General features: G+C 49.8%; 1 protein-coding gene across 6 annotated transcripts in view; it reads right to left on the minus strand.

The window, feature by feature from the left end:
• Positions 1-25,416, minus strand: part of LOC140388218 (aminoacylase-1-like) — a 96,152-nt gene that overhangs the window by 34,507 nt on the left and 36,229 nt on the right. For all 6 annotated transcript variants that reach the window (XM_072472018.1, XM_072472019.1, XM_072472017.1 and 3 more), the window contains exons 3-6: positions 17,760-17,824; positions 16,221-16,325; positions 16,033-16,127; positions 7,250-7,326 (exon numbers count right to left, since the gene is read on the minus strand). In XM_072472018.1, coding sequence (XP_072328119.1) covers positions 7,250-7,326; positions 16,033-16,127; positions 16,221-16,325; positions 17,760-17,824 — 342 coding nt within the window. The remainder of the gene's footprint in view (positions 1-7,249; positions 7,327-16,032; positions 16,128-16,220; positions 16,326-17,759; positions 17,825-25,416) is intronic.

Genomic DNA, 25,416 nt, shown 5'->3' on the forward strand with positions numbered 1-25,416 from the left:
TTGTCCATACCAGCCCGAGGACACGCAGATGCCCTTTCTAATCCCATTTTCCTGCACCCAGTCCATAGCCCTGTAGCTTGCAGCACTTAAGGTGCAGATCCAGGTACTTCTTGGAAGAGTTTCGGGTCTCGGCCTCCACCACCAACTCGGGCAGCGAATTCCAGGCTCCCACTACACTCTGCGTAAAACGTGCTTCCTCATGTCCCCCTCTACACCTTCTGCCATTTATCTTGAATCTATATCCCCTGGTTCTAGAATTCTCCACAAAGGGAAACAATTTTATCCTGTCCACTATCTCTTCCCCTCTTCATTTTGTTCATTTCCATTGTCACACCTCAACTTTCTTTGTTCCAAGGACAATAACCCCAACCTATCCAATCTCTCCTCGTAGCTACACTTTTCTAGCCCTGGCAACATTCTTGTAAACCTCTTCTGCACTCTCTCCAGAGCAATAAGCTCCTTCCTGTAATGTGGTGACCAGAATTGCACACAATACTCCAGCTGTGGCCCCAACAGTGTTTTATACAATTCCAACATTATATCCTTACTTTTATATTCTATACCTCTGCCAATGAGGCAGAGCATTCCATATGCTTTATTTACAAACTTGTACTGCTGCTTTTAGGGACCTGTGTACTTGTATGCCAAGATCACGCACTTCATCTACCCCATTTATTGTGTGCTCCCTGTAACTGTTTGACTTTCCTAAATGCATGACCTCACAGTTCTCGGTGTTAAATTCCATCTGCCGCTTTATCGCCCACTTCATCAACTCATCTATATCATTTTGGAGATTATAGCTATGCTCTACACTGTCTACCACTCGGCCAATCTTTGCGTTGTCTGCAAATTTCCCAATCGTGCTCCCCACGTTCACATCCAAATCGTTAATATATAACACCAATAGTGAGGGTGCGAACACTGAGCCCTGTGGAACACCACTTGAAACAACTTTCCATTTGCAAAGGTAGCCATCGACCTTACCCCTTGTTTCCTGTTACTAAACCAACTTTTTATCCAGTTTCTCACATTGCCCTGAATCCCATGGACTTGTACTTTTTTGACTAATCTGCCATGTGGGACTTTGTCAAACACCTTGCTACAATCCATGTACACCACATCCACTGCACTACCTTCATCAACCCTTCTTGTCACTTCGTCAAAAAATTCAATCAAATTTGTGAGACAAGAACTTCTTTTCACAAATCCATGCTGACTATCCCCGACTAGTCCTTTCTATGTGACAGTTCTATGTCCCATTTTGCACATATTGGAACCAATAATCTCACCTTGTTTATATTCGAAATACATGACCCTCTGAGATCATTGCATGCCTCTGGTCTCTTGCACATCAGGGCAGGACGGTAGCATTGTGGATCGCACAATTGCTTCACAGCTCCAGGGTCCCAGGTTCGATTCCGGCTTGGGTCACAGTCTGTGCGGAGTCTGGACCTCCTCCCCGTGTGTGCTTGGGTTTCCTCCGGGTGCTCCGGTTTCCTCCCACAGTCTAAAGATGTGCGGGTTAGGTGGATTGGCCATGCTAAATTGCCCATAGTGTCCAAAATTTCACTTAGTGTTGGGTGGGGTTTCTGGGTTATGGGGATAGGGTGGAGGTGTGGACCTTGGGTGGGGTGCTCTTTCTAAGAGCCGGTGCAGACTCGATGGGCCGAATGGCCTCCTTCTGCACTGTAAATTCTATGAAAGCCTTTGGTCACCTGTCTTAATATCTCCTTTGGCAGCTCAGTCACACATGTCCAAGTCTAATTACATCTGATAACACTCATGAATTTGGATTTTGTTTATTGTCACGTGTACCGAGGTACAGCTTTTTCTGGGAGCAGCGCAACAGATCATTAAGTACATGAAAAGAAAATCAAATTTTAAAAATACGTAATAGGGCTTCTGAGAAGTGCCTTGGGACAGTTGGCTGTATTATAAATGCAAATTTGTTGTTGAACTGTGGCTTGTCAATTCCTTGAGCACATTTGCCTGCACACCCACCCAAAACACCCAAGCCATATGTGGTCTAGTTAAGCTGAGCAGAGAGTTCTGGGCAACAGCTGTCTTTCAAAGTGAGCAATAAATGGATGATGCATTTCATTATGTGAGGAAACTTGCTGTGGAACAGATGTGCTCCCATGTTTCCTACATTACGACAGTGTATTCACTGCCATTTTTGGACATCCTGTACTCATGAAAGGAGCTATGAATTCATGGCTATTTAGAGTCATAGACATGGAGATTTACACCACAGAAAGAGGCCCTTTGGTCCATCGTTTCTGTGCCGGCCACCAAGCACCTCTCTATTCTAATCCCATTTTCCAGCACTTTGTCCGTAGCCTTGTGTGCTATAGCATTTCAACTGCTCATCTAAATGCTTCTTAAATGTTGTGAGGGTTCCTGCTTTTACTACCTGTGGTGAATGTGGGAATTTCAGATATGTTGAAATTCTCCGCCCTGCCGCACCAGTTTTTTGGTGAGGCACGCCCCTGCTTGTGGCAGGATTCTCCGTCTCGCCAGCCGGCCAATGGGGTTTCCCATTGTGGGCAGTCCCACGCCGTCAGGAAATCCCCGTGCATGGGTGCGCTGTCGGAGCAACAGAGAATCCCGACAGCGGAGAATCCAGCCCATTATATTTTATGTATTTGGTGCAGTAAAGGTGAAAAGCCAGAGTTAGTGGGCGTATGACTGCTGCAGTAGTGTTTTTAAAATTCCTGGTTTGCAAGACAGCTCGGCTTTTTGGAGCCAGAGGTGCAATTAACGAATCATAAAAGTTTGGGCTAACGGAATTTTTTTGATATTAAGAGAGCTCCCAGAGGAGTAGACAATTAGAGACATTGGGTGGGATTCTCCGACTTTCGCCGGGTCGGGGAATCCCTGGGGGGGGGGGGCGCGAAGCACACCCCGCTGCCGTTTTTCGGGCGGTCGGATGCAGTTGGCAGCCCCCCCCCCCCCCCCCGGCAATTTTCCAGGCCCCGACGGGCCAAGTGGCCATCCGTTTTTGGCCTGTCCCGCAGGCATGGCTTACGTATGGTCCCACACGGCGGGACCTGGCAGGTAAGTCGGCTGGGGCAGTCCTCGAGGGGGGGGGGGGGGGGGGGGGGGGCATGTGACCCCGGAAGGGGGCCCCACGGTGGTTTGGCCCGCGATCGGGGCCCACCGATCAGCAGGCGGGCCTGTACCATTGGGGCAATTCATCCTTCCGCGCCGGCCCCTGTAGAGCTCTGCCATGGCTGGCGCAGAGAAGTGAACCCCCCCGCGCATGCACCAAAACACGCCGGCGGTTCCGCGCATGCGCGAGATCACACCGGCCTTTTGCCGCCGGCTGGTGCGGCGCCAACCCCTCCGCCGTCAACCTAGCCCCGAGACAGGTGAGAATTCCTCACCTTGGGGGCCCGTTGATGCCGGAGTCGTTGGCGCCGGAGTCATTGGCGCCGGTTTTCCCGGCGGCGTGGGGACTTAGTCCCCGGAAAGGAGAATCCCGGTCATTGTGTTCAGTTTGGCAACAGGATGGGGTTAATGGGAGGAAACGAGTTGAAGCAGTCTGGAAGGTGAGCCGAGAAAGTTTCTGAAAAAACACAGCCAGAGATTCTGCTTTATTCTGACAGGGTGTCATGTCTCTTTCTTTAAGCAGTCTCAAAAATCTCTCTTTCTCCAAGACATCTCTGTACAGCGAGTATTCCCGAGTGTTAATTGTATTTAAAAGTGGATTGTGATCTAATCTGCGATGGTTTTGTTGTTTGAGTGGAAATAAAGATAGCAATTTAGGTTATTGTGGCACTGTATCGATTAGCATTGTTTAAAGGGTAATTGTAAGCTATTTTCTGGTGTGATGTTAAAGATATTTTTAAACCGTGTTCGTAATAAAGTTTGTTTTAAAATACCATATCCGTATTCTGTGTGAAATCACTCCTGAAGCGAGGTATACTTTCCTTGAAGTCTTACAAAATTAAAATAAAATATTGGGGTTTCTGTCCAGTATCCTAGCCACAGTTGGAGACTGGCCCGGGATTGTGAGACACCCTTTCAGGCAGTGGGCCCCAGATTTCAACCCTCTCTGGATGAAAAGGTTCTACCTCAAATCCCCTCCAAATCTCCTGCCCCTTACCTTAAATCTTTGCCCCCAGTCATTGACCACTCTGCTATGGGGCAATGTTTCTTCCTATCTACCCTATCCATGTGCCTCAGAAGTTTGTACATCTGAATCAGGTCCCTTCTCAGCCTCCTCCGCTCTAAGGAAAACAACCCAAGCCTAACCAACCTGTCTTCTAAGCTGAAACGCTCCAGCTCTGGCAACATCCTGGTAAATCTCCTTTGCAACCTGTCTAGTGTAACCACGTCCTTCCTATAGTGTGGCGACCATAACTGCACACAGTATGACAGCTGTGGCCTAACCAGGGTTTTATACAGCCCCATCATAACCTCCCTGCTCTGATATTCTATGCCCCGGTTAATAAAGGCATGTCTCCCATATGCCTTCTTAACCACCTTATCTACCTGTCCTGCTGCCTTCAGGGATCTTTGGACATGCACCCCAAGGTCCTTCTGATCCTCTGTATTTCCTAAAGTCCCACCATTCATTGTGAATTTCCATGGTCTTCCCAAAATGCATCACCTCACTTTTCATGGCTAAATTCCATTTACCACTATTCTGCCAATCTGGCCAGCCCATTTATATAATCCTGTAATCTAAGGCTTTCCTTCTCACCATTTACCACACAACCAATTTTTGCATCATCTGCAAACTTACTGATCATAGCACCCACATTCCCGTCTATATATTTAATATACATTACAAACAGCAAGGGACCCAGCACCAATCCCTGCGGTACACCACTACACACAGGCTTCCAGTCACAAAAACAGCCTTCCACCATCACCCTCTGCCTCCTGCCACAAAGCCACTTTTGGATCCAATAGGGGCTAGTTTAGCACTGGGCTAAATAGCTGGCTTTTAAAGCAGACCGAGGCAGGCCAGCAGCACGGTTCAATTCCCGTACCAGCCTCCCTGAACATGCGCCGGAATGTGGCGACTAGGGGCTTTTCACAGTAACTTCATTTGAAGCCTACTTGTGACAATAAGCGATTTTCATTTTCAATTTGCCAAACTGCCCTGGACCCCATGAGCGCGTGCTTCTTGATCAGTCTCCCATGCGGGGCCTTGTCAAAAGCCTTATTGAAGTTCATGTAGACCAGGCATAGTCAAACATGGGGGCGCGACCCGCGGGTGGGTCGCGGGCGGGAGTCGGGAGGGTCGCGGAGCCGTCCGTTGCGGCGCTCCCGATCGCGCAAATCAGCCGGCTGTTAAAAACGCTGGCTGCAAGCCGCCTTCAAAATGGCCGCGAACACGTAAACAAAATGCGGCCGCACTGCGCATGCGTGCCAGATCAGCACGCATGCGCAAAACTACGCGCATACGCGCCGATGATCGGACAGGCAACCGCAGTGCAGCTGCATTTTTTTTATAAACTGTCGCAGCTTTTTTTTTTTTTTTACAAGGTCGGGGGGGCGGTTTATTCATTTTATTTTTATCATTTATTTTATTCATGTTATTTTTTTTTACAAGTTCGAGGGGGTTTTATTTGCTAAAGTTTTACAGGGAAAAAATGCAGAACTTTGGCCAAATTGAGACTCCAAACTTTCTGACACAGGAAGGCTTCACCTCCATCCAATAGGTTCCATTGGAGGAGCGTGTACGAGGGCCAAAGGGACCCAAACCCATTTCCTCCATTTTTGTCAGCAGCAAATAAGGTAAGAGAAAACGGTGGGTCGCGAAGGTCGGCCGGCGTGGGTCGCGAAGGTCGGCCGGCGTGGGTCGCGAAGGTCGGCCGGCGTGGGTCGCGAAGGTCGGCCGGCGTGGGTCGCGAAGGTCGGCCGGCGTGGGTCGCGAAGGTCGGCCGGCGTGGGTCGCGAAGGTCGGCCGGCGTGGGTCGCGAAGGTCGGCCGGCGTGGGTCGCGAAGGTCGGCCGGCGTGGGTCGCGAAGGTCGGCCGGCGTGGGTCGCGAAGGTCGGCCGGCGTGGGTCGCGAAGGTCGGCCGGCGTGGGTCGCGAAGGTCGGCCGGAGTGGGTCGCGAAGGTCGGCCGGCGTGGGTCGCGAAGGTCGGCCGGCGTGGGTCGCGAAGGTCGGCCGGAGTGGGTCGCGAAGGTCGGCCGGCGTGGGTCGCGAAGGTCGGCCAGCGTGGGTCGCGAAGGTCGGCCGGCGTGGGTCGCGAAGGTCGGCTGGCTGGTAAAAATGGGTCCCCAGAAAAAAGTTTGAAAAACACTGATGTAGACTATATCAATGCACTGTCTTCATCTACACACCTCCTTGAAAAATTCAATCAAGTTTGTTGGACATGGTCTCGCATGATAATGCCATGCTAACTATCCTTGCCTCCCCAAGTACAGATTAACTCTGTCCTTCAGAGTGTTTTCCAATAATTTCCCGACCACTGATGTTAGACACACTGGTCTGTAATTTCCTGGTTCCTCCCTTATTGAATAATGGCGCCATATTAGCTGGCTTCCAGTCCTCTGACACCTCTTCTGTGGCCAGAGAAGATTTGAAAATTAATGTCAGAGCCCCTGCAATCCTCTCTGCCTCACATAGCAGCCTGGGATACATCTCATCTGGGCCTGGAGATTTATCCACTTTTAAACTAGCTAGAGCTGCTAACACCCCCTTCCTCTCAATGTTAATCCGTTCAATTGTATCACAGTCCTAATTCCTGCTTCCTATGCCTACAGCGCCCTTCTCCATAGCGAACACAGATCAAAATACTAATTTAATACCACACTTGCGTCTTCCGCCTCAACACACAGGTTGCCACTTTAGTCTCGAATAGGCCCTATTCTTTCCCTGGTTACCCTCCTGCCCTGAATGTATTTTTGAGACAACTTGGGATTTTCCTTTATTTTGCCCGCTAGTATTTTTTTTTGATGCCCCCTCTTCGCTCACCTCATTTATTTTTTAAGTACCCCCTGCATCCATTGTTTTGACCCTCCTGTATCTGCCATAAACTTCTCTTTTATTCCTTATCCAATCCTGTATATCCTTTGACATCCACGATTCTCTAGACTTTTTGGTCCCACTCTACCATTTTTCCAATTACTGGATTAAACAGGCTGCTGCCAATCAAAAAAGATTACATAGAAGGCACCATTTTTGTCACAAGCACTGCAGATAAAGGAATTCGGGACAGTCACTGTGCCAACAGCCAATACAACTGCCTCCTTACCCAGGGGAAACTCAAACCCTTTTCATACTTACCAGGAACAAATGACAAGTGAATTGTCCGAGGAAATCGTTTCCCTTCTGATTTCAACTTCCGAATGGCTTCAATGTATCTGAAAGAGACCAAAGAGAAATACTTCTGCAATCAAAATATTTATAACCAGTTCCTGGCATCAGTGCATACATGCCACGATAAACAGTACAGTTTCTCACCCTCTTCTGCCACGACTAGCCTCGATGACCCTGGGCCAGTCTCGGCCCGAACACTCTGGACTGCAACAGCGACCATGTCTGATCGACTCTGGGAGCACGGAGAGCTTCATACACCCCAACACGGTAAGGCGCTGTTCTCTCCCCGTTCACCCAGTTAACCAAAAAATCTCTCTGGCCTCCGGGTCTCATTCAGTGGAGATCAAGGGGTTCTGCGTAGCGAACCTCATGGTCCAGGGAATGGAGTTTAAAAATTACCGGCACTACGTCCTTCCCCACCTCTGCGCTGCCACACTCCTAGGGTTAGATTTTCAATGCAACCTCCAAAGCTTAACCTTTAAATTCGGCGGCCCTATACCCCTCCTCACTGTCTGCAGCCTCGCGACCCTCAAGGTCGATCTACCTTCCCTGTTTGCGAACCTCACCCCGGATTGCAAACCTGTCGCCACCAGGAGCAAACGGTACAGTGCCCAGGACCGGACCTTTATTAGGTCGGAGGTCCAGCGATTACTGAGGGAAGGTGTCATTGAGGCTAGCAACAGTCCCTGGAGAACTCAAGTAGTGGTTGTAAAGACCGGGGAGAAGCATAGGATGGTCATCGATTATAGCCAGACCATCAACAGGTATGCGCAGCTTGACGCGTACCCTCTCCCCCGCATATCCAATCTGGTCAACAGGATCGCACAATACAAGGTCTTTTCCACGGTGAATCTTTAGTCCGCCTACCACCAGCTCCCCAGATGTGCGGCTCTACCACTTCCTAAGGGGTCCCTTCGGTGTCACAAATGGAGTCTCGGTCTTCCAACGAGAGTTGGACCGAATGGTTGACCGGTACGGTTTGCGGGCCACGTTTCCATACCTCGACAATGTCACCATCTGCGGCCACGACCAGCAGGACCACGCCACCAACCTCCGAAAATTCCTCCATACCGCAAAAATCCTTAATCTCACATATAACAAGGATAAATGCGTGTTCAGCACCAACCGTCTAGCCATCCTCGGTTACGTAGTGCATGATGGATTTATAGGCCCAGACCCTGAACACATGTGCCCCCTCATGGAGTTCCCCCTCCCACTGCTCCAAGGCCCTGAAACGCTGCCTGGGACTTTTCTCTTAATATGCCCAGTGGGTCCCCAACTATGCGGACAAGGCCCGCCCGCTGATCCAATCCACTGTTTTTCCCCTGTCAACAGAGGCCCACCAGGCCTTCAGCCGCATCAAAGCGGACATCGCAAAGGCCACGATGCACGCCATTGACAAGTCCCTCCCCTTCCATGTCGAGAGCGATGCGTCCGACGTAGCTCTGGCAGCCACCCTCAACCAAGCGGGCAGACCCGTGGCCTTCTTCTCACGCACCCTCCACGCTTCAGAAATCCACCATTCCTCAGTTGAAATGGAGGCCCAGGCCACAGTAGAAGCTGTGCGGCATTGGAAGCATTACCTGGCCGGCAGGAGATTCACTCTCCTCACTGACCAACGGTCAGTGGCCTTCATGTTCGATAATGCTCAGCGGGGCAAGATAAAGAACGACAAGATCTTACGGTAGAGGATCGAACTCTCCACCTACAACTATGAGATGTTGTATTGTCCCGGGAATCTAATCGAGCCTCCTGATGCCCTATCATGTGCCAACGCACAAGTGGACCGCCTCCGAGCCCTCCACAAGGACCTCTGCCACCCGGGGAGTGGTGCGACCATCAATTCACTCAAGGACTCGTGTCGGAGTAAAAGAGTGGTTTTAATTAACTATCAACTTTGCTTGCCTGCGACTGATACATACTGAGGACAGACCCACAGGCAAGCTACTCTTATGCTCCTTCAAAGGGGCGGAGCCATGGGTGGAGCCATGGGCGGAGCCCGTACATGCTCCAACATCTCCCCCTGTGGAAGAAGCCATACAATGGCCCACAGATAAAACCCACAGGGTTAATAACATAGAACATAACTGGTGAATTAACTGTATTTACATTCACCACATTCATCCCCTGTAAAAAAATAAAGTCCGGCGGGGGTGATGGGTCACAAGTTCAGCCAGTCCGGATCGTACACTGCGACCGCCGAAGCACTGGTGTTGCAGCCGCTTCAGGTGGCTGGGGAAGTGGGTCCGGTGCAGCCCCAGGGGTGGACTCCAGGAGCGGCTCTTCCTGAGCTTCATTCCTGCGGAATGGTGTGCCGGGTGGAAGGGAGCGCGGGAGCCAAATGGGCGCGGGGGTGCTGGGCATGGGAGAAAGAGCGGGGTACAGCGCGGGGGGTATTGTGGACGTTGTGGTGGCGGAACCTGCGGGCGCAAGGTCTCGGAGGGAGACGGTATCCTGTCGACCATCGGGGTGCTCAACATATGCATAATGCGGGTTTGAGTGCAGGAGCTGGACCCTCTCTACCAGGGGATCGGTCTTTTGGGTCCGAACATGTTTCCGGAGGAGAACTGGACCCGGTGACATCAACCAGGGTGGGAGCGAGGCCCCTGAGGTAGCTCCCCTAGGGAAAATAAACAAGCGGTCATGAGGAGTCTGGTTTGTGGTCGTGCAAAGGAGGGACCTAATAGCATGGAGCGCATCGGGGAGGACTTCCTGGCAGTGGGAAACTGGGAGATTCCTGGACCGTAGGGTCAGTAGGACGGTCTTCCAGATCGTCGCGTTCTCCCTCTCCACCTGTCCGTTTCCCCGGGGGTTATAACTGGTAGTCCTGCTCGAGGCGATGCCTTTACTGAGCAGGTACTGACGCGGTTCGTCGCTCACGAACGACGAGCCCCTGATGCTGTGGACGTAGTTGGGGAAACCAAACAGGGTGAAGACACTGTGCAGGGCTCTGATAACAGTGGGAGTGGTCATATCGGGGCACAGGATGGCAAACGGGAAAACTCATCAATAATATTGAGAAAGTAGGTATTGTGATTATTCGAGGGGAGGGCCCTCTGAAATTGATACTGAGGCGTTCAAAGGGCCGGGACGCTTTCACCAGGTGGGCCTTATCTGGTCGATAGAAGTGCGGTTTACACTCCGCACAGATTTGGCAGTCCCTAGTTACAGCTTTGACCTCCTCGGTGGAGTAGGGCAGGTTGCGGGCCTTGATATAATGGGCGAGCCGGGTGACCCCTGGGTGGCAGAGGTCGTCGTGGATAGCCCGTAGTCGGTCCTCTTGCGCACTGGCGCATGTGCCGCGGGACAGAGCATCTGGGGACTCGTTGAGCTTCCCAGGATGATATACTATATCGTAATTATAGGTGGAGAGTTCGATTCTCCACCTCAAGATCTTATCGTTCTTGATTTTGCCCCGCTAAGTATTGTCGAACATGAAGGCAACCGATCATTGGTCGGTGACGAGGGTAAACCTCCTACCAGCGAGGTAGTGCCTCCAGTGCCGCACGGCTTCCACGATGGCTTGAGCCTCATTTTCAACCGAGGAGTGTCGAAGTTCAGAGGCGGTGAGGGTGCGTGAAAAAAACGCAACCGGTCTGCCTGCTTGATTGAGAGTGGCGGCGAGAGCGACCTCTGATGCGTCGCTCTCCACCTGAAAGGGGACGGACTCATCCACTGCGCGCATCGCGGCTTTGGCGATGTCCGCCTTGATGCAGTTGAAGGCCTGGCGGGCCTCGGCTGCCAGAGGGAAAAGGGTGGCCTTAAATAGTGGGCGGGCTTTGTCCACATACTGGGGGACCCACTGGGCGTAGCAGGAAAAAAATCCAAGGCACCTCTAGAGGGCCTTGGGACTGTGAGGGAGAGGGAGTTGCAAGAGGGAGTGCAGACGGTCAGGGTTGGGCCCTAGGACTCCGTTTTCCATGGCGTAGCCGAGGATGGCTAGCCTGGTGGTGCGGAAAATGCATTTCTCCTTATTATAGGTGACATTAAGTTTTTGGGTGGTTTGGTGAAATCGGTGGTGGTTGGCGCGTGGTCGGCGCGTGGTCCTGCTGATCATGGCTGCAGATGGCAGATGTTGTCCAAGTACGGAAACGTGGCCCGCAGCCCGTACTGGTCCACCATTCAGTCCATTGCTCGTTGGAACACCGAAACCCCGTTCGTGACGCCAAAAGGGACCCGTAGGAAATGAAAAAGGCGGTCGGCTGCCTCAAACGCCGTGTAGTGGCGATCCTCCGGACAGATTGGGAGCTGGTGGTATGCAGACTTCAGATGCACCGTGGAGAACACGCGGTAGTGAGCGATCTGATTGACTATGTCTGCAATCCGGGGAAGGGGGTACTCATCAAGTTGCATTAACCGGTTAATGGTCTGGCTGTAATCAACCACCATCAGGAGCTTCTCCCCGGTTTTGACCACCACCACCTGAGCTCTCCAGGGGCTATTGCTGGCCTCTATGACTCCTTCCCGCAAGAGACGCAGGACTTCAGACCTAATAAATATTCTGTCCTGCATGCTATATTGCCTGCTGCGAGTGGCTACTGGCTTGCAATCAGCGGTGAGATTAGCGAAGAGGGAAGGAGGGTCGACTTTCAGAGTGGCTCGGCTGCACACAGTGAGTGGGGGCAGGGGTCCGCCAAAGCTAAGCGTCAGGCTCGTGAGATTACATTGAAAATCGAGCCCTGAAAAGGAGGGGGCCGCAGAGGTCTGGGAGCACGTACAGCTGGAAATTAGTGTACTCAGCGCCCTGTACCACTAAGGTTACCGTAGTGCACCCTCGGATTTGTACCAAGTGTGACCCGGAGGCAAGGGAAATTGTTTGTTGTGCCGGGAATATCGGGAGCGAGCAACGGCTTATCAGATCCGGGTGGATGAAACTCATGGTGCTCCCGGAGTCGAACAGGCAAGGTGTCTCGTACCCGTTAATCCGGACGGCCTTAATTGAGCTCTTGAGGTGCTTGGGTCGCGACTGGTCCAAGTTGACTGTGCTGAGTTGAGGGTAACCGGCGGCGTGGTCGGCTATGCTGGGGCGGCCCCCCGGTGAATATCCGAGCAGATCGTACGCGTCGAGCGGCGTAGCACATGGCGTCCAAGATGGCGGCCCCCATTGATCAAGCGTGGCGAGCGTCGAGGAAGATGGCGTCCAAGATGGCAGCCCCCATGGATCGCACATGGCCGGCCACGTGGGGGAGAATGGCCAAAATGGCGGCCCCCATGAGTCGCACGTGCTGTGCGGAGTCGTAGTCGGCAGGCAAGCTGCCACATTGCGAGGTCTGCGGGCCCGAGAGTCGGTAGTCCGGGTCTGAGAGTTCGCGTGCTTAGGCCTGGCGAGGCAGGCCTTGGCGAAGTGCCCTTTTCGGCCGCAACTGTTGCAGTGCGCGTTGTGGGCCGGGCAGTGCTGTCGAGGGTGTTGAGGCTGGCCGCAAAAATAACAAGGCAACCCCCCATGATGAGTGGGCGGGCGCGCAGCATAGGCCTTGGGTAGTCTCTGGTCGGGAGCCCACGAGGGGGTCGAGTGTTCGGCCGGAAATGCAGTGAGGCTCTGGAAAGCGACCTCCAGTGAAGTCGCCAGTTTCACCGTCTCGTCCAGGTCCTGGGCCCCTTTCTCGAGCAGTCGCTGCCGCAAGTAATTTGATCTGACCCCCGCAACGAAGACGTCTCGGACGGCGAGCTCCATGTGCTGAGTGGCCGTAACGGCCTGATAGTTGCAGTTGCGCGCGAGGGCTTTGAGGTCGCGCAGATAGTTGTCGTGTGACTCCCCGGGGCGCTGGCGTTGAGTAGTGAGAATATGGCGCACATAGACCTCGTTCACAGGCCGCACGTAGATGCGCTTGAGGATTGCGAATGTGGCGGTATATGAGGTGACCTCTTTGAGTTGCACAGAAATGCGGTGACTCACCCGTGCGTGGAGGAGACTCAATTTTTGTTCGTCCGTGACGGATGGCGTCGACGACACGGCAAGGTAGGCCTTGAAACACCGCAGCCAGTGTGAAAAGATTTCCTTCGCCTCCGCGGCCTGTGGATCGAGCTCCAGTCTGTCAGGTTTGAGGGCTGACTCCATAATCGTTTTTGTTCAGAAAGTTAATTAAATTGATGCAACCATCAATTCACTCAAGGACTCGTGTTGGAGTAAAACAGTGGTTTTAATTAACTATCAACTTTGCCTGCCTGCGACTGGTACATACTGAGGACAGTCCCACAGGCAAGCTACTCTTATACTCCTTCAAAGGGGCGGGGCCAGGGGCAGAGCCGGTACATGCTCCAACACCCCCCCCCCCCCCCCCCCCCCAGTGGGTGAAGCCATACAATGGCCCACAGGTAAAACCCACAGGGGTAATAACATAGAACATAACTGGTGAATGAACTGCATTTACATTCACCACAGGGGTCACTCGATTCTTCCATTTCATTGAGACCCTCAACCTGCCCTACTCCATCGAGGAGGTCAGGACAGCCACCAGGAACTGCCAAATCTGCGCGGAGTGCAAGCCGCCTTCTACAGGCCAGAGAAAGCCACCTGATAAAAGGCTTCCCGTCCCTTTGAGCGCCTCAGTATGGACTTCAAAGGGCCCCTCCCCTCCACCGACCGCAACACGTACTTCCTGAACATAATTGACGAGTACTCCCGGTTCCCATTCGCCATTCCCTGCCCCGACATGACCGCAGCCACCGTCATAAAAGCCCTCCACAGTATCTTTACGCTGTTCGGTTTCCCCGCCTACATACACAGCGATAGGGGGTCCTCCTTTATGAGCGACGAACTGCGTCAATTCCTGCTCAGCAAGGGCATTGCCTCAAGCAGGACGACCAGTTACAACCCCCAGGGAAACGGGCAGGTGGAGAGGGAGAACGGAACTGTCTGGAAGACCGTCCTGCTGGCCCTACGGTCCAGGAATCTCCCAGTCTCCAGCTGGCAGGAGGTCCTCCCGGATGCCCTCCACTCCATCCAGTCACTGCTGTGTACCACGACCAACCAAACACCTCACGAACATCTCCTCGTCTTCCCTAGGAAGTCGTCCCCCGGGACCTCGCTCCCAACCTGGCTGGCAGCTCCTGGACCCATCCTGCTCCGCAAACACGTGCGGGCACACAAGTCGGACCCATTGGTCGAGAGGGTCCATCTCCTCCACGTTAACCCTCAGTACGCATACGTGGCGTACCCCGACAGCCGACAGGTTACAGTCTCCCTCCAGGACCTGGCGCCCGCTGGATCCCCACCCCCACCCCCACCACCAGTCCCATCCTCCCTCCCACCGGCGCACCCCACAGCCGCCCCCTTCCCAGGTGGATCGGTCCTCCCACCGGTCCCGTCTCGGGGTGATGAAGCTGCCGAAGAAGCCAAAGCCACGCTCCCGGAGTCACAGATGCCCGAGCCGCCGCCTGCATCACCACTGAAGCTACGACGATCGCAGAGGACGACCAGGGCCCCCGATCGACTAATTGCTTCATTCTGAATGTAAATAAATTTTGTAAATAGTTGCGATGTAACGAGGCAAAACCACTGTGCTGATGTATACCAGGTACCTCCATAACCTTAACCTCTACCACTGTATAATGCGAGGCCACCACCCCCGCCGGACTCTTTTTTTTAAACAGGGGATGAATGTGGTAGTCGGTATTAGAGGTATTATGGTACACTGTAATGCTGTAAGACCATTGGTGTAGAATGTACTGTTTTCATTGGTTTAGCCTGCCTGTTGGTTGCGCCCAGTAAGGCGGAGTGCAAGAACCCGTGTCGCCCCAGCAGCTGCCTTCTGTGCCTGGGGGAAAATCTAGTGCACTAAAGCCTTCAATTGTCTCCAATCTCGCTTCTGGAGTTATTGATCGAGCATCAGACAGATAAGCACGGGGTTAGATATAGAGTAAAGCTCCCTCTACACTGTCCCCATTAAACACTCCCAGGACAAATACAGCACGGGGATAGATACAGAGCAAAGCTCCCTCTACACTGTCCCCATCAAACACTCACAGGAGAGATACTGCACAGGGTTAGACACAGAGTAAAGCTCCAGTGTACAAGCACAGGGTTAGATACAGAATAAAGCTTCCTACATTCTTACCATCAAACATTCCCAGGATATGTACGGCAAGGGGTTTGATACAATGTAAAGCTCCCTGTACACTGTCTCCATCAAACACTGCCAGGATAGGTACAGCACAGGGTTAGATACAGAGTAAAGCTCCCTCTATACTGTTCTCATCAAACACTTCCAGGACAGGTACAGCACAAAGTTAGATGCAGAGTAAAGCTCCCTCTACGCTGTCCGCATCAAATATTCCCAGAGCAAGTTTAGCACAGGGTTAGATACAGAGTAAAGCTCCCTCTACACTGTCCCCTTCAAACACTCCCAGACAGTTACAGCATGGGGCGAGTTACAGAGTAAAGCTCCCTCGACACTGTCCCCATCAAACACTCCCAGGGCAGGTACAGCACAGGGTTAGATACAGAGTAAACTCCCTCTATAGTTTCCCAAACACTCCCTGGACAGGTACAGCACGGGGTTAGATACAGAGTAAAGCTCCCTCTACACTGTCCCCATTAAACACACCCAGGACAGGTACAGCACAGGGTTAGATACAGAGTAAAGCTCCCTCTACACTGCCCATCTAACACTCCCAGGACACACTTTGACTGGAATCTAAAATAATCATTGGAGTCAGAGTGCCCATATCTCTGACCTTGCTGAAATGAGCTAATTCAGCACGGACAGGGAACTAATGCCAGATCCTTCGCAGCCAGTCGATGAACTCACTGAATGGTAACACACTTCATGTCCTGTGCCCCTCGGCCATAAATATTTCCCTGTTGGTCCTTCACCGCTTCAAATGGATCGTGTTTCCAGTGCTCCTGCACACAGAAAAATGGAGTGAGCCCAGTACCACCAGCGGAATTCCAACCCACATCCCCAACATTCCCACTGCTCTCCTCTGCAGATCCTACCTCGAAGACTGGTACCACATCTGTGTGGGAGTTGAGGAGAATAGATTTCAGCTTGGGGTCCGTCCCCTCCCAGGTAATGATGACAATTGTACGTCCTGGGTGAACCTAGTCAAAAAGATGAAGTTTCAGCTCTCCGCCCAATCCATTCTGCATTCAAAACAACTGACAATTCTACAGTGTCTGTGACATAGTCACAAAGCACCTGCCCAAGCGGAAGCAGAAATTGTGACAAAAATTCATTAGTAGAGGCAAACGAAGGTTGAGCTAAAGAAATGGGTTTCAATGTGTTTGTTTTTTTTTACTTTTAATGGGCCAGCACAGTGGTTAGCACTGCTGCCTCGCGGCACCAGGGACCCAAGTTCGATTCCGGCCTTGGGTGGCTGTGTGGAGTTTGTACGTTCTCCCAGTGTCTGTGTGGGCTTCCTCCAGGTGCTCCAGTTTCTTCCTGCAGTTCAAAGATGAGCAGGTTAGGTGGGTTGACCATGATAAATTGCCCTTTAGTGTCCAGGTCAGGTTATGGGGTTATGGGGATAGGGCGGGGTGAAAGGGGTGTGGACATTGGCAGGATGCCCTTTAGAAGGGTCAGTGCAGAGTCAATGGGCCGAGTGGCCTTCTTATATGATTTATTACCCTTGGACTGAGTGGCTTTTTAGGCCACTTCAGGGGGCATTTTAAGAGGCAACCCCTGTGCTGTGGGCCTGGGTTCACACTTAGGCCAGACCGGGGAAGGAAGACAGATTTCCTTCCCCAAAGGGCATTAGCAAACCAGATTTTTACGACAATCAACAATGGTTTCATGATCATCATTAGACTTTAAAATCCAGATTTTTATTGAATTAAAATTTTGCCATCTGCTCTGGTGCGATTCGAACCCAGGTACCCAGAGCATTACCCTGGGATTCTGCATTACTACTTCAATTACAATACCACTGCGTCACCGCCTCAGTGGAGGAGAGATGGGCGAAGAGGTTTCGGGAGAAAATGGAGACCTCGTCAGTGGAAGGCCCAGTCACTGATGGTTGGTGCAGACTCGATGGGTCGAGTGGCCTCCTTCTGCACTGTAGATATTCAATTGAATTTGAACACAGAGATGAGAATTCTTTATTGGGTCAATGTCGGACAGCAAGGCTCGTGATGATGGGTGTGAAGGATTTTAGTGTAGTCTGCATGGTGTAGGTACACCCATCGTGATGTTCGTGAAGGAGTTCAAGGTTTTTGATCCCATGACAGTGAAGGAACAGACGATATATTTCCAAGTCAGGATGGTGAGCGACTCGGAGGTGAAAGATGGTGGCGTTGCCATGCACCCTTGGTGACACAGCAATGTCAGGTGGACATGCGCACCAAGACCACCTTGCCAAGTACATCCCCCCAAATGAAGCAACCTGCTTCAGGGACCTCAATTATAAGTCTTTAAAATGGGAGAGTTGTGCCTCCCACTATTCCTACATCTCCTATTTCCTTCCCCACACTTCATGGAATGAGCAAAGTCCAGGTTCTTTGTTAGATATCTGTTGCAATACTGCGCCGATTTCTCACCTCAATCTTCTTACAGGGAAGGCCCAGTTCCACACTCAACCTCTCCAGGAACTTAACTGCACCATCTGAAAAAAAAACACAGGCATTGTGAGCCCTGAAACATCCACGGACAGACCGAGTATTTTTATAACATTGTTACCCTCCAAACTGGAGGAATGGCACAAAGATGAGAGGAAAGAATTCAAACCAGTGGTGAAAGAGCAAGATCTGGGTGTTCTTGTATATTAACCTTCACATGACAATTCACTAGAAAACAAAACATACCATTTTGTCCTTGTACATGACCTTGGATCGGCGTCAGAATACTGTGTCCAGTTTTCATGTCTTCACATGGTAAGCAATAGTGAGGCTTTGGAAAGGTGCAGAGAAGAGTGATAAGACTAATTCATGGCTGAAAACTTCTTAGTGACCCCAAAAAGGCTCAAAGAAATAAGGATATTGCACTCTACAAAAGTGTCACTCCAGGAGCAAATTGATCCAAGTTTATAAAATTACAAAGGAACTATGTTTACCTGGACCAATTGTTTCAGCTAAATCATACAAAGGCAAAGCAAGGTTCGATATTAGGAGGTGGTTCCTTTCCCAGAGAATCCTGAACCTCTGGAACAGGTTGCTGTCTGTAGGAGTGGCCTCTAATTCACCATATTCTTTCCAGCGAGAGGCGAACTAGTTTCTGACTGGGTGGAAATCACATTGAACACGTTCAGTATCCTCCAATATGAATCAAGCCAGAGTGGTCTCCGAGATTGCTTGTGACAGCCTGAGGGGGTGGAAGAGGAATATTCGGAATATTCCCCCTAATTGGCCTGGGTTCTTAATTTGCTTCACTACCTCCCCCGGAAGATCCCATGTTTCCGGGTGGACTGGGAAGTATCTGTATGTTGGCATGATTGACTGGGACAGGCTCAGTGGACCAGAAGGCCTGTTACTATCCCTTAATTTAATTTGATTGGATGTATACAAGTGGTAGCAAAGAGCGGAAAAAGACACAAAGTTCCTTGGTGACTAGTAGTAGCCACTAGGCTTAATTTTAGATCAAATAGGAACATGACCCATGAATTGGGGAAGAGGTCCCATTACAGTTCGGGCTGTACAGACAGAACAGGAGACAGAGATCTGGAGCAACAAACTATCCTGAGGAACTCCTGCAATGATGTTCTGGGACTGGAATGACTGACCCCCAACAACCACAACCATCATCTTTCAGGCTAGGTACTACTCCAACCAGTGGAGATCTTTCCCCCTGATGCCCATTGATTTAAATTTTTGCTAGAGCTCCTTAATACCATACTCGGTCAAATGCTGCCTTGATAGCAAGGACAGTCATTCTCACCTCACCTCTGGAGTTCAGCTTGTTTGTCCATATCTGAACCAAAGTTGTAATGTGGCCTGGAGTTGAGTTTTCCAGGCCCCATAGCCTTTTCAGTGTCTAGTGCCTTCAACCATTCCTTGATATCATGTGGATGCTGCATAACTCTGGAGGAGGCCGAGATGGACCATCCACTTGGTACTTCTGGCCAAAGATGAAAAAGCTTCAGCTTCATTCTTTGCACTGCTGTGCTGGGCTGATTGTAATGGACTGGGGCTGGTGGAGGTGTCATGCTGCCCATTATCCCACATGGGATAAGAGGAACTAAGTCCAAGTAAGTAAGAAGCACCTTGAGACATACTAAAGGCCTGGTATAAAGATAACTTGTAGCAATTGAGATCATGGCACTTCACATTATGGTTGACATCAAACCCACATAAAGTGATATTAGGCCAGATCCATAGAATCCCTACAGTGTAGAAGGAGGATATCCCCGTAACCCCTTAACCTGCACATCTTTAGACACCTAAAGGGGCACTTTTAGCTCTGCCAATCCAGAAGGTTGGTCAAAGAAATAGGTTTTAAAGAATGTCTTAAAGGGTGCAGAGGAGAGGTTTGGTTGGGGAGGTGGAAGGCCTAAGGAGCTTGTACGTTCTCCCCCTGTCTGCGTGGCTTTCCTCCAGGTGCTCCGATTTCCTCCTGTCATGCACACAATGAGATACAGACAGGCAGTGACAGACACCCAGTACAGCCAATCAACACACAGGACAGAACACAACCAATCACCAGGCAGAGCACTAGAGGGGGGTTTCCCATGATAAAACACACGAGGCATCAGCACTCTGCCTCTTTCCACTGGTGACAGCTGTAGTGACAGTCAGGGTGTATATATCAGTTAGCACCTTCTACACGTGGCTCAGAGCTAGTCTGGTCTAGTTAGTTATAGTTAGTACGCTAGATTAGTAGAGTGTCAACCCACAGCAAGCTGTGTGCACTGCTCAGCAAGTTCAATAGAGTGCATTGAACTTACATCAAAGTTTGGTGTCTACTTTAAAGTACAACTGCATCCAGTTGCAGTCCGTGTTACCCCAGGGTGAATAACACCACACCTCCCACTGTCCAAAGGTGTGCAGGTTAGATGGGTTGGTCATGATAAATTGCTCTTAAGTGTCCGAAGGTTAGGTGGGGTGACAGGGTTATGGGGATAACCCTGCCTAGGTAGGGTACTCTTTCGGAGAGTCGGTGTAGACTCAATGTGCTGAATGGCCTCCTTCTGCACTGTAGCGATTCTATGATTCTAATACAGAAGCATTGGGGATGGGGGAAAAGAGGATTTACAATGTGTGGGTATACACATCGGGAAAGCATCGACATGCTGACTCTCTTTTGAAAAAAGGGTAGGAGTAACCAAATTGTTTTTTTTTTTAAAGGCAAATAATTAAAGTTATGAAAGGCTTTGATGGACTGGATACTGAGAAAATGTCCGGGTCTCTGAATTACAGGTCCAGTAATATAGCCACAATGCTACTGGACCCAGAATCCTCGCTTTAATGAGTAACATTTTATCACTTTTTGAGAAAGATGAATTATGTTCGATAAATGTTGTGAATTCATTATCAGGCAAAACTGTAACGGAAAAATGAGCTGACTTTAAAGGGGAGACAGCTTGGGGATTCCCCAAAAAGGGAAGGATGTGGCAAACAAGTCCAGACCCCTTGGATGACAAGCAAGATAGACAGTAAAATGGAACAGGAAAAGGATATATGACTGATGTCAGGTGGATAATCCAACTGAGAATGAAGCACAATACAGAAGGTCCAGAAAGGAATTGAAAAAGAAAACAAGTGAAGTAAAGGGATTATAGAAGCTCAAGGAATTGGAAGCAAATTATTAACCTGGCTCAGAATACGAGGCGGGATAATGAGCAAAGACTCTAATTATCAGGGTGTAACTCATTCTGTCCCACTGGAATCTGTGTCAGGGCCTCAACTATCCACTGTATTCATTCATGACTTGGATGATGGATGGAAAACCACAAATCCAAATTTTCCAATGACAAAAACAGGCAGATGGAAGCATAAAATAGAGAATTTAATATACTATGTGACTGGGTAAAACTGTGGCAAATGTGAGGTCACCCTCTTTGGACCGAAACGGGATAAGATAGGATTCTTTCAAAGTGGTGAAATGCTAGGAACAGTGGACATTCAAAAAGACAAGCAGAAAATCAGAAAGGCAAATGGAATGCTGGCCTTAATATCTAGAGGAATAGAATACAGGGGGCACATAAGCCCTGTTTCAGCTACACAAAGTCTTGGTTAGACCACGATTATCATAGCAAATTACTCTAGGTGCTGGAGGTCTAAATTAAAAACAGAAAATACTGCAAAGATTCAGCAAGTCTGGCAGCAGCTGTGGACAGAGAAATAGAATTAACGTTTCAAAGTCCAATATGATTCTTTTTCAGAACTGGTTAGACCACACATGGAGTTACTGAGCAGTTCTGAGCACCACACCTAAGGACGCTTATATTGACCTTGGGGGTAATGTAGTGATTACCAGAACCATAGCTGGACCCCAAGGCATCAGAATTTGCACATTATAGGGCAGCACGGTGGCGCAGTGGTTAGTGCTGCTGCCTCACGGCGCCAAGGTCCCAGATTCGATCCCGGCTCTGGGTCACTGTCCGTGTGGAGTTTGCACATTCTCCCCGTGTTTGCATGGGTTTCGCCCCCACAACCCAAAGATGTGCAGGGTAGGTGGATTGGCCACGCTAAATTGCCCCTTAATTGGAAAAATGAATAGGGTACTCTAAAATTTTTTTTTAAAAATTTTTTTTTAAAGAATTTGCACATTATTAAGGGGGCTTGTGGGGGCGGGGGCGGTTATGATTGCTGCAGTCATGTTTTTAAAGAATCCTGGTTTGGAAGACATCTAGGCTTTTTGGAGCCAAGGTACAATTAAAGCATCATAAAAGTTTGGGCTAACCAATTTCTGTTTGGATTAAGCGGGTTCCCTGTGGAGTTGTTCATTATGGGTATAATGGTTAGTTAGTAAGATGATGTTCATAGAATTTCATAGAATTTACAGTGCAGAAGGAGGCCATTCAGCCCATCGAGTCTGCACAGGCTCTTGGAAAGAGCACCCTACCCAAGGTCAACACCTCCACCCTATCCCCATAACCCAGTAACCCCACCCAACACTAAGGGCAATTTTGGACACTAAGGGCAATTTATCATGGCCAATCCAACTAACGTGCACATCTTTGGACTGTGGGAGGAAACCGGAGCACCCGGAGGAAAGCCACGCACACACGGGGAGGATGTGCAGACTCCGCACAGACACTGACCCAAGCCGGAATCGAACCTGGGACACTGGAGCTGTGAAGCAATTGTGCTATCCACAATGCTACCGTGCTGCCCCCTGTTGTTAATGGGAGGAACCAAGGGCTGAAACAGTCAGATGTTGATGTTTCAGTTTTAGACTGGGATTTCAACAAAAATCAAGCATCTGCTCTCGATACAGTTTAATGATCTGTCTGTAGAAGGCCTGACAAATCTGTTAGAATTCTTTGAGGAGGCACCGAACTAGTGGACGTGATCTAGTTGGATTTCCAGAAGCCCTTTGACAAGGTGCCATACAGAAGGCTGATAAATACGATAAGAGCCCATGGTGTTCAGGGCAAGGTACTGGCATGGATAGAGGATTGGCTGACTGGCAGAAGGTTGACAGTGGGTAGAAGAGGGTCTTTTTCAGTATGGCAGCCAGTGACTAGTGGTGTTCCGCAGGGGTCAGTGTTGAGACCACAGCTTTTCACAATATACATTAATGATCTGGAAGAAGGAACTGAGGGCTTGTTGCTAAGGTTACAGATGATACAAAGATATGTAGAGGGACAGGTAGTATTGAGGAAGCAAGGAGGCTGCAGATGGATAGTGGACAGGCTAGGAGACTGGGCAATGAAGTGGTAGATGGGATACAGTGTGGAGAAGTGTGAGGTTATGCAAGGAAGAATAGAGGCATAGACTATTTTCTAAATGGGAAAAGGATTAGGAAATCTGAAGCACAAATGGATTGAGGAGTCCTTGTGCAGATACTCTAAAGGTTAATACGCAGGTTCAGTTGGCAGTTAAAGGTAAATGCAATGTTAGCATTCATATCAAGAGGGCTAGAATACAAGAGCAGGGATGTACTGCTGAAGCTGTACAAGACTCTGGTCAGACCCCATTTGGAATATTGTGAGCAGTTCTGGGCCCCGCATCTAAGGAAGGATGTGCTGACCTTTGAGGGGGTCCAGAGGAGGTTCACAAGAATCATCCCAGGAATGAAGGACTTGCCATATGAGAAGCGGTTGAGAACTCTGGGTCTGTACTCGATGGAGTTTAGAAGGATGAGGAGGGATCTCATTGAAACTACAGACTACAGAGAGGCTAAGATAGCGATTTTTCCAATAGTAGGAGAGACTAGAACCCAAGGGCGCAGCCTCAGACTGAACGGACAATCCTTTAAAACTCAGATGAGGAGGAATTTCTTCAGCCAGAGAGTGCTGAATCTATGGAATTCATTGCCACAGAAGGCTGTGGAGGCCAAATCACTGAGTGTCTTTAAGACAGAGCTGGATAGGTTCATGATTAATAAGGGGTTCAGGGGTTACGGGAAGAAGGCAGGAGAATGGGGGTGAGAAACAGATCAGCCATAATGGTGGAGTAGACTCAATAGGCCGAATAGACTATTTCTGCAACTGTATCTTATGGTCTTAGGGACTAGCCGTTTCTTTCCAAATAGTTGTTAGGAGCTAGAAGGTAGCTATGAAAGCAATTTCTGAAGACTTCATCTGGGGTTATGGGGTTACAGGGATAGGGAAGGGGAGTAAGCATACGGCAGAGGAATGGACATAGGTAGGATGATCTTTCTGAGGGTTGGTTTAGACTCAATGAGCCAAATGGTTTCCTACTGCACTGTCAGGATTCTATGATTCTAGAGATCCTGCATTATTTTGACGTGGTAGGGTGTCGTTCTTTAAAACAGTCAAAAGATCTATTTTTCTAAAACTGGAATATCCAGACAGCTCGGTTAGCAAGTGCTAACTGTATTTAAAAGTGGATTGGGATCTGAGATGGTTCTGTTGTTTTGATGGAAGTAAAGATAGCAGTTAATAATAATAATCTTTATTGGTGTCACAAGTAGGCTTACATTAACACTGCAATGAAATTACTGTGAAAATCCCCTGATCGCCACATTCCGGCGCCTGTTCGGGTACACAGAGGGAGAATTCAGAATGTCCAATTCACCTAATAAGTACGTCTGTCAGGACTTGTGGGAGGAAACCGGAGCACCCGGGAGCCATGCAGACACATGGCGAACATGCAGATTCCGCTCAGTGACCCAAGCCAGGCATCAAACCTGGGACCCTGGTGCTGTGAAGCAACAATGCTGACTACTGTGCCACCCAGTTAAGCATTATTGTGTCATTGTATTGATTAGCATTGTTTAAAGGGTGATTGTAAACTGTTTTTCGTAAGCACTGGTGAGACCATACCTGGAGGATTGTGTGCAGTTTTGGTGTCCTTATCTGAGGAAGGATGTTCTTGCTATGGAGGGAGTGCAGCGAAGATTTACCAGGCTGATTCCTGGGTGGCGGGACTGTCATATGAGAGACTTAGTCGGGTAGGATTATATTCATTGGAATTTGGAAGAGTAAGACGGAATCTCATAGAAACTTACAAAATTCTAACAGGATTAGACAGGGTAGATTCAGAAAGAATGTTTCCGAAGGTGAGGGAGTCCAGAACTAGGGGTCATAGTTTGAGGATAAGGGGTAAACATTTTAGAACTGAGGTGAAGAGAAATTCCTTCACCCAGAGAGTGGTGAATCTGTAGAATTCGCTACCACAGAAAGTAATTGGGGACAAAACATTATGTAATTTCCAGAAGGAATTAGATATAGTTATTGGGGCTAAAGGGATCAAGGAATGTGGGGGGAAAGCAGGATCAGGGTATTGAACTTGATGATCAGCCATGATCATAATGAATGGCGGAGCAGGCTCGAAGGACCGAATGGCCTCCTCCTGCTTCTATTGTCTATGTTTCTATGTCCCTCTCTCCATTATTCCCTCTCCTCCAGGGTCCTGATCCTCTCCCTTGTTATTCTCTCTCTCCCAGTGTCCTGATCCTCTCTCCTTTATTCCCTCTCTCCTAGTGCCTCGATCCTTACTCCAGTATTCCCTCTCTTCCAGTATGCTGACCCTCTCCCCTGTTATTCCCTGTCTCCCAATGTCCAGATCCTCTCCCGGTACTCACTTTATCCCAGTGTCCTGATCCTCTCTCCGATACTCCCTTTATCCCAGT

Source organism: Scyliorhinus torazame, chromosome 13, assembly GCF_047496885.1.
Source record: "Scyliorhinus torazame isolate Kashiwa2021f chromosome 13, sScyTor2.1, whole genome shotgun sequence".
NCBI lineage: Eukaryota > Metazoa > Chordata > Chondrichthyes > Carcharhiniformes > Scyliorhinidae > Scyliorhinus > Scyliorhinus torazame.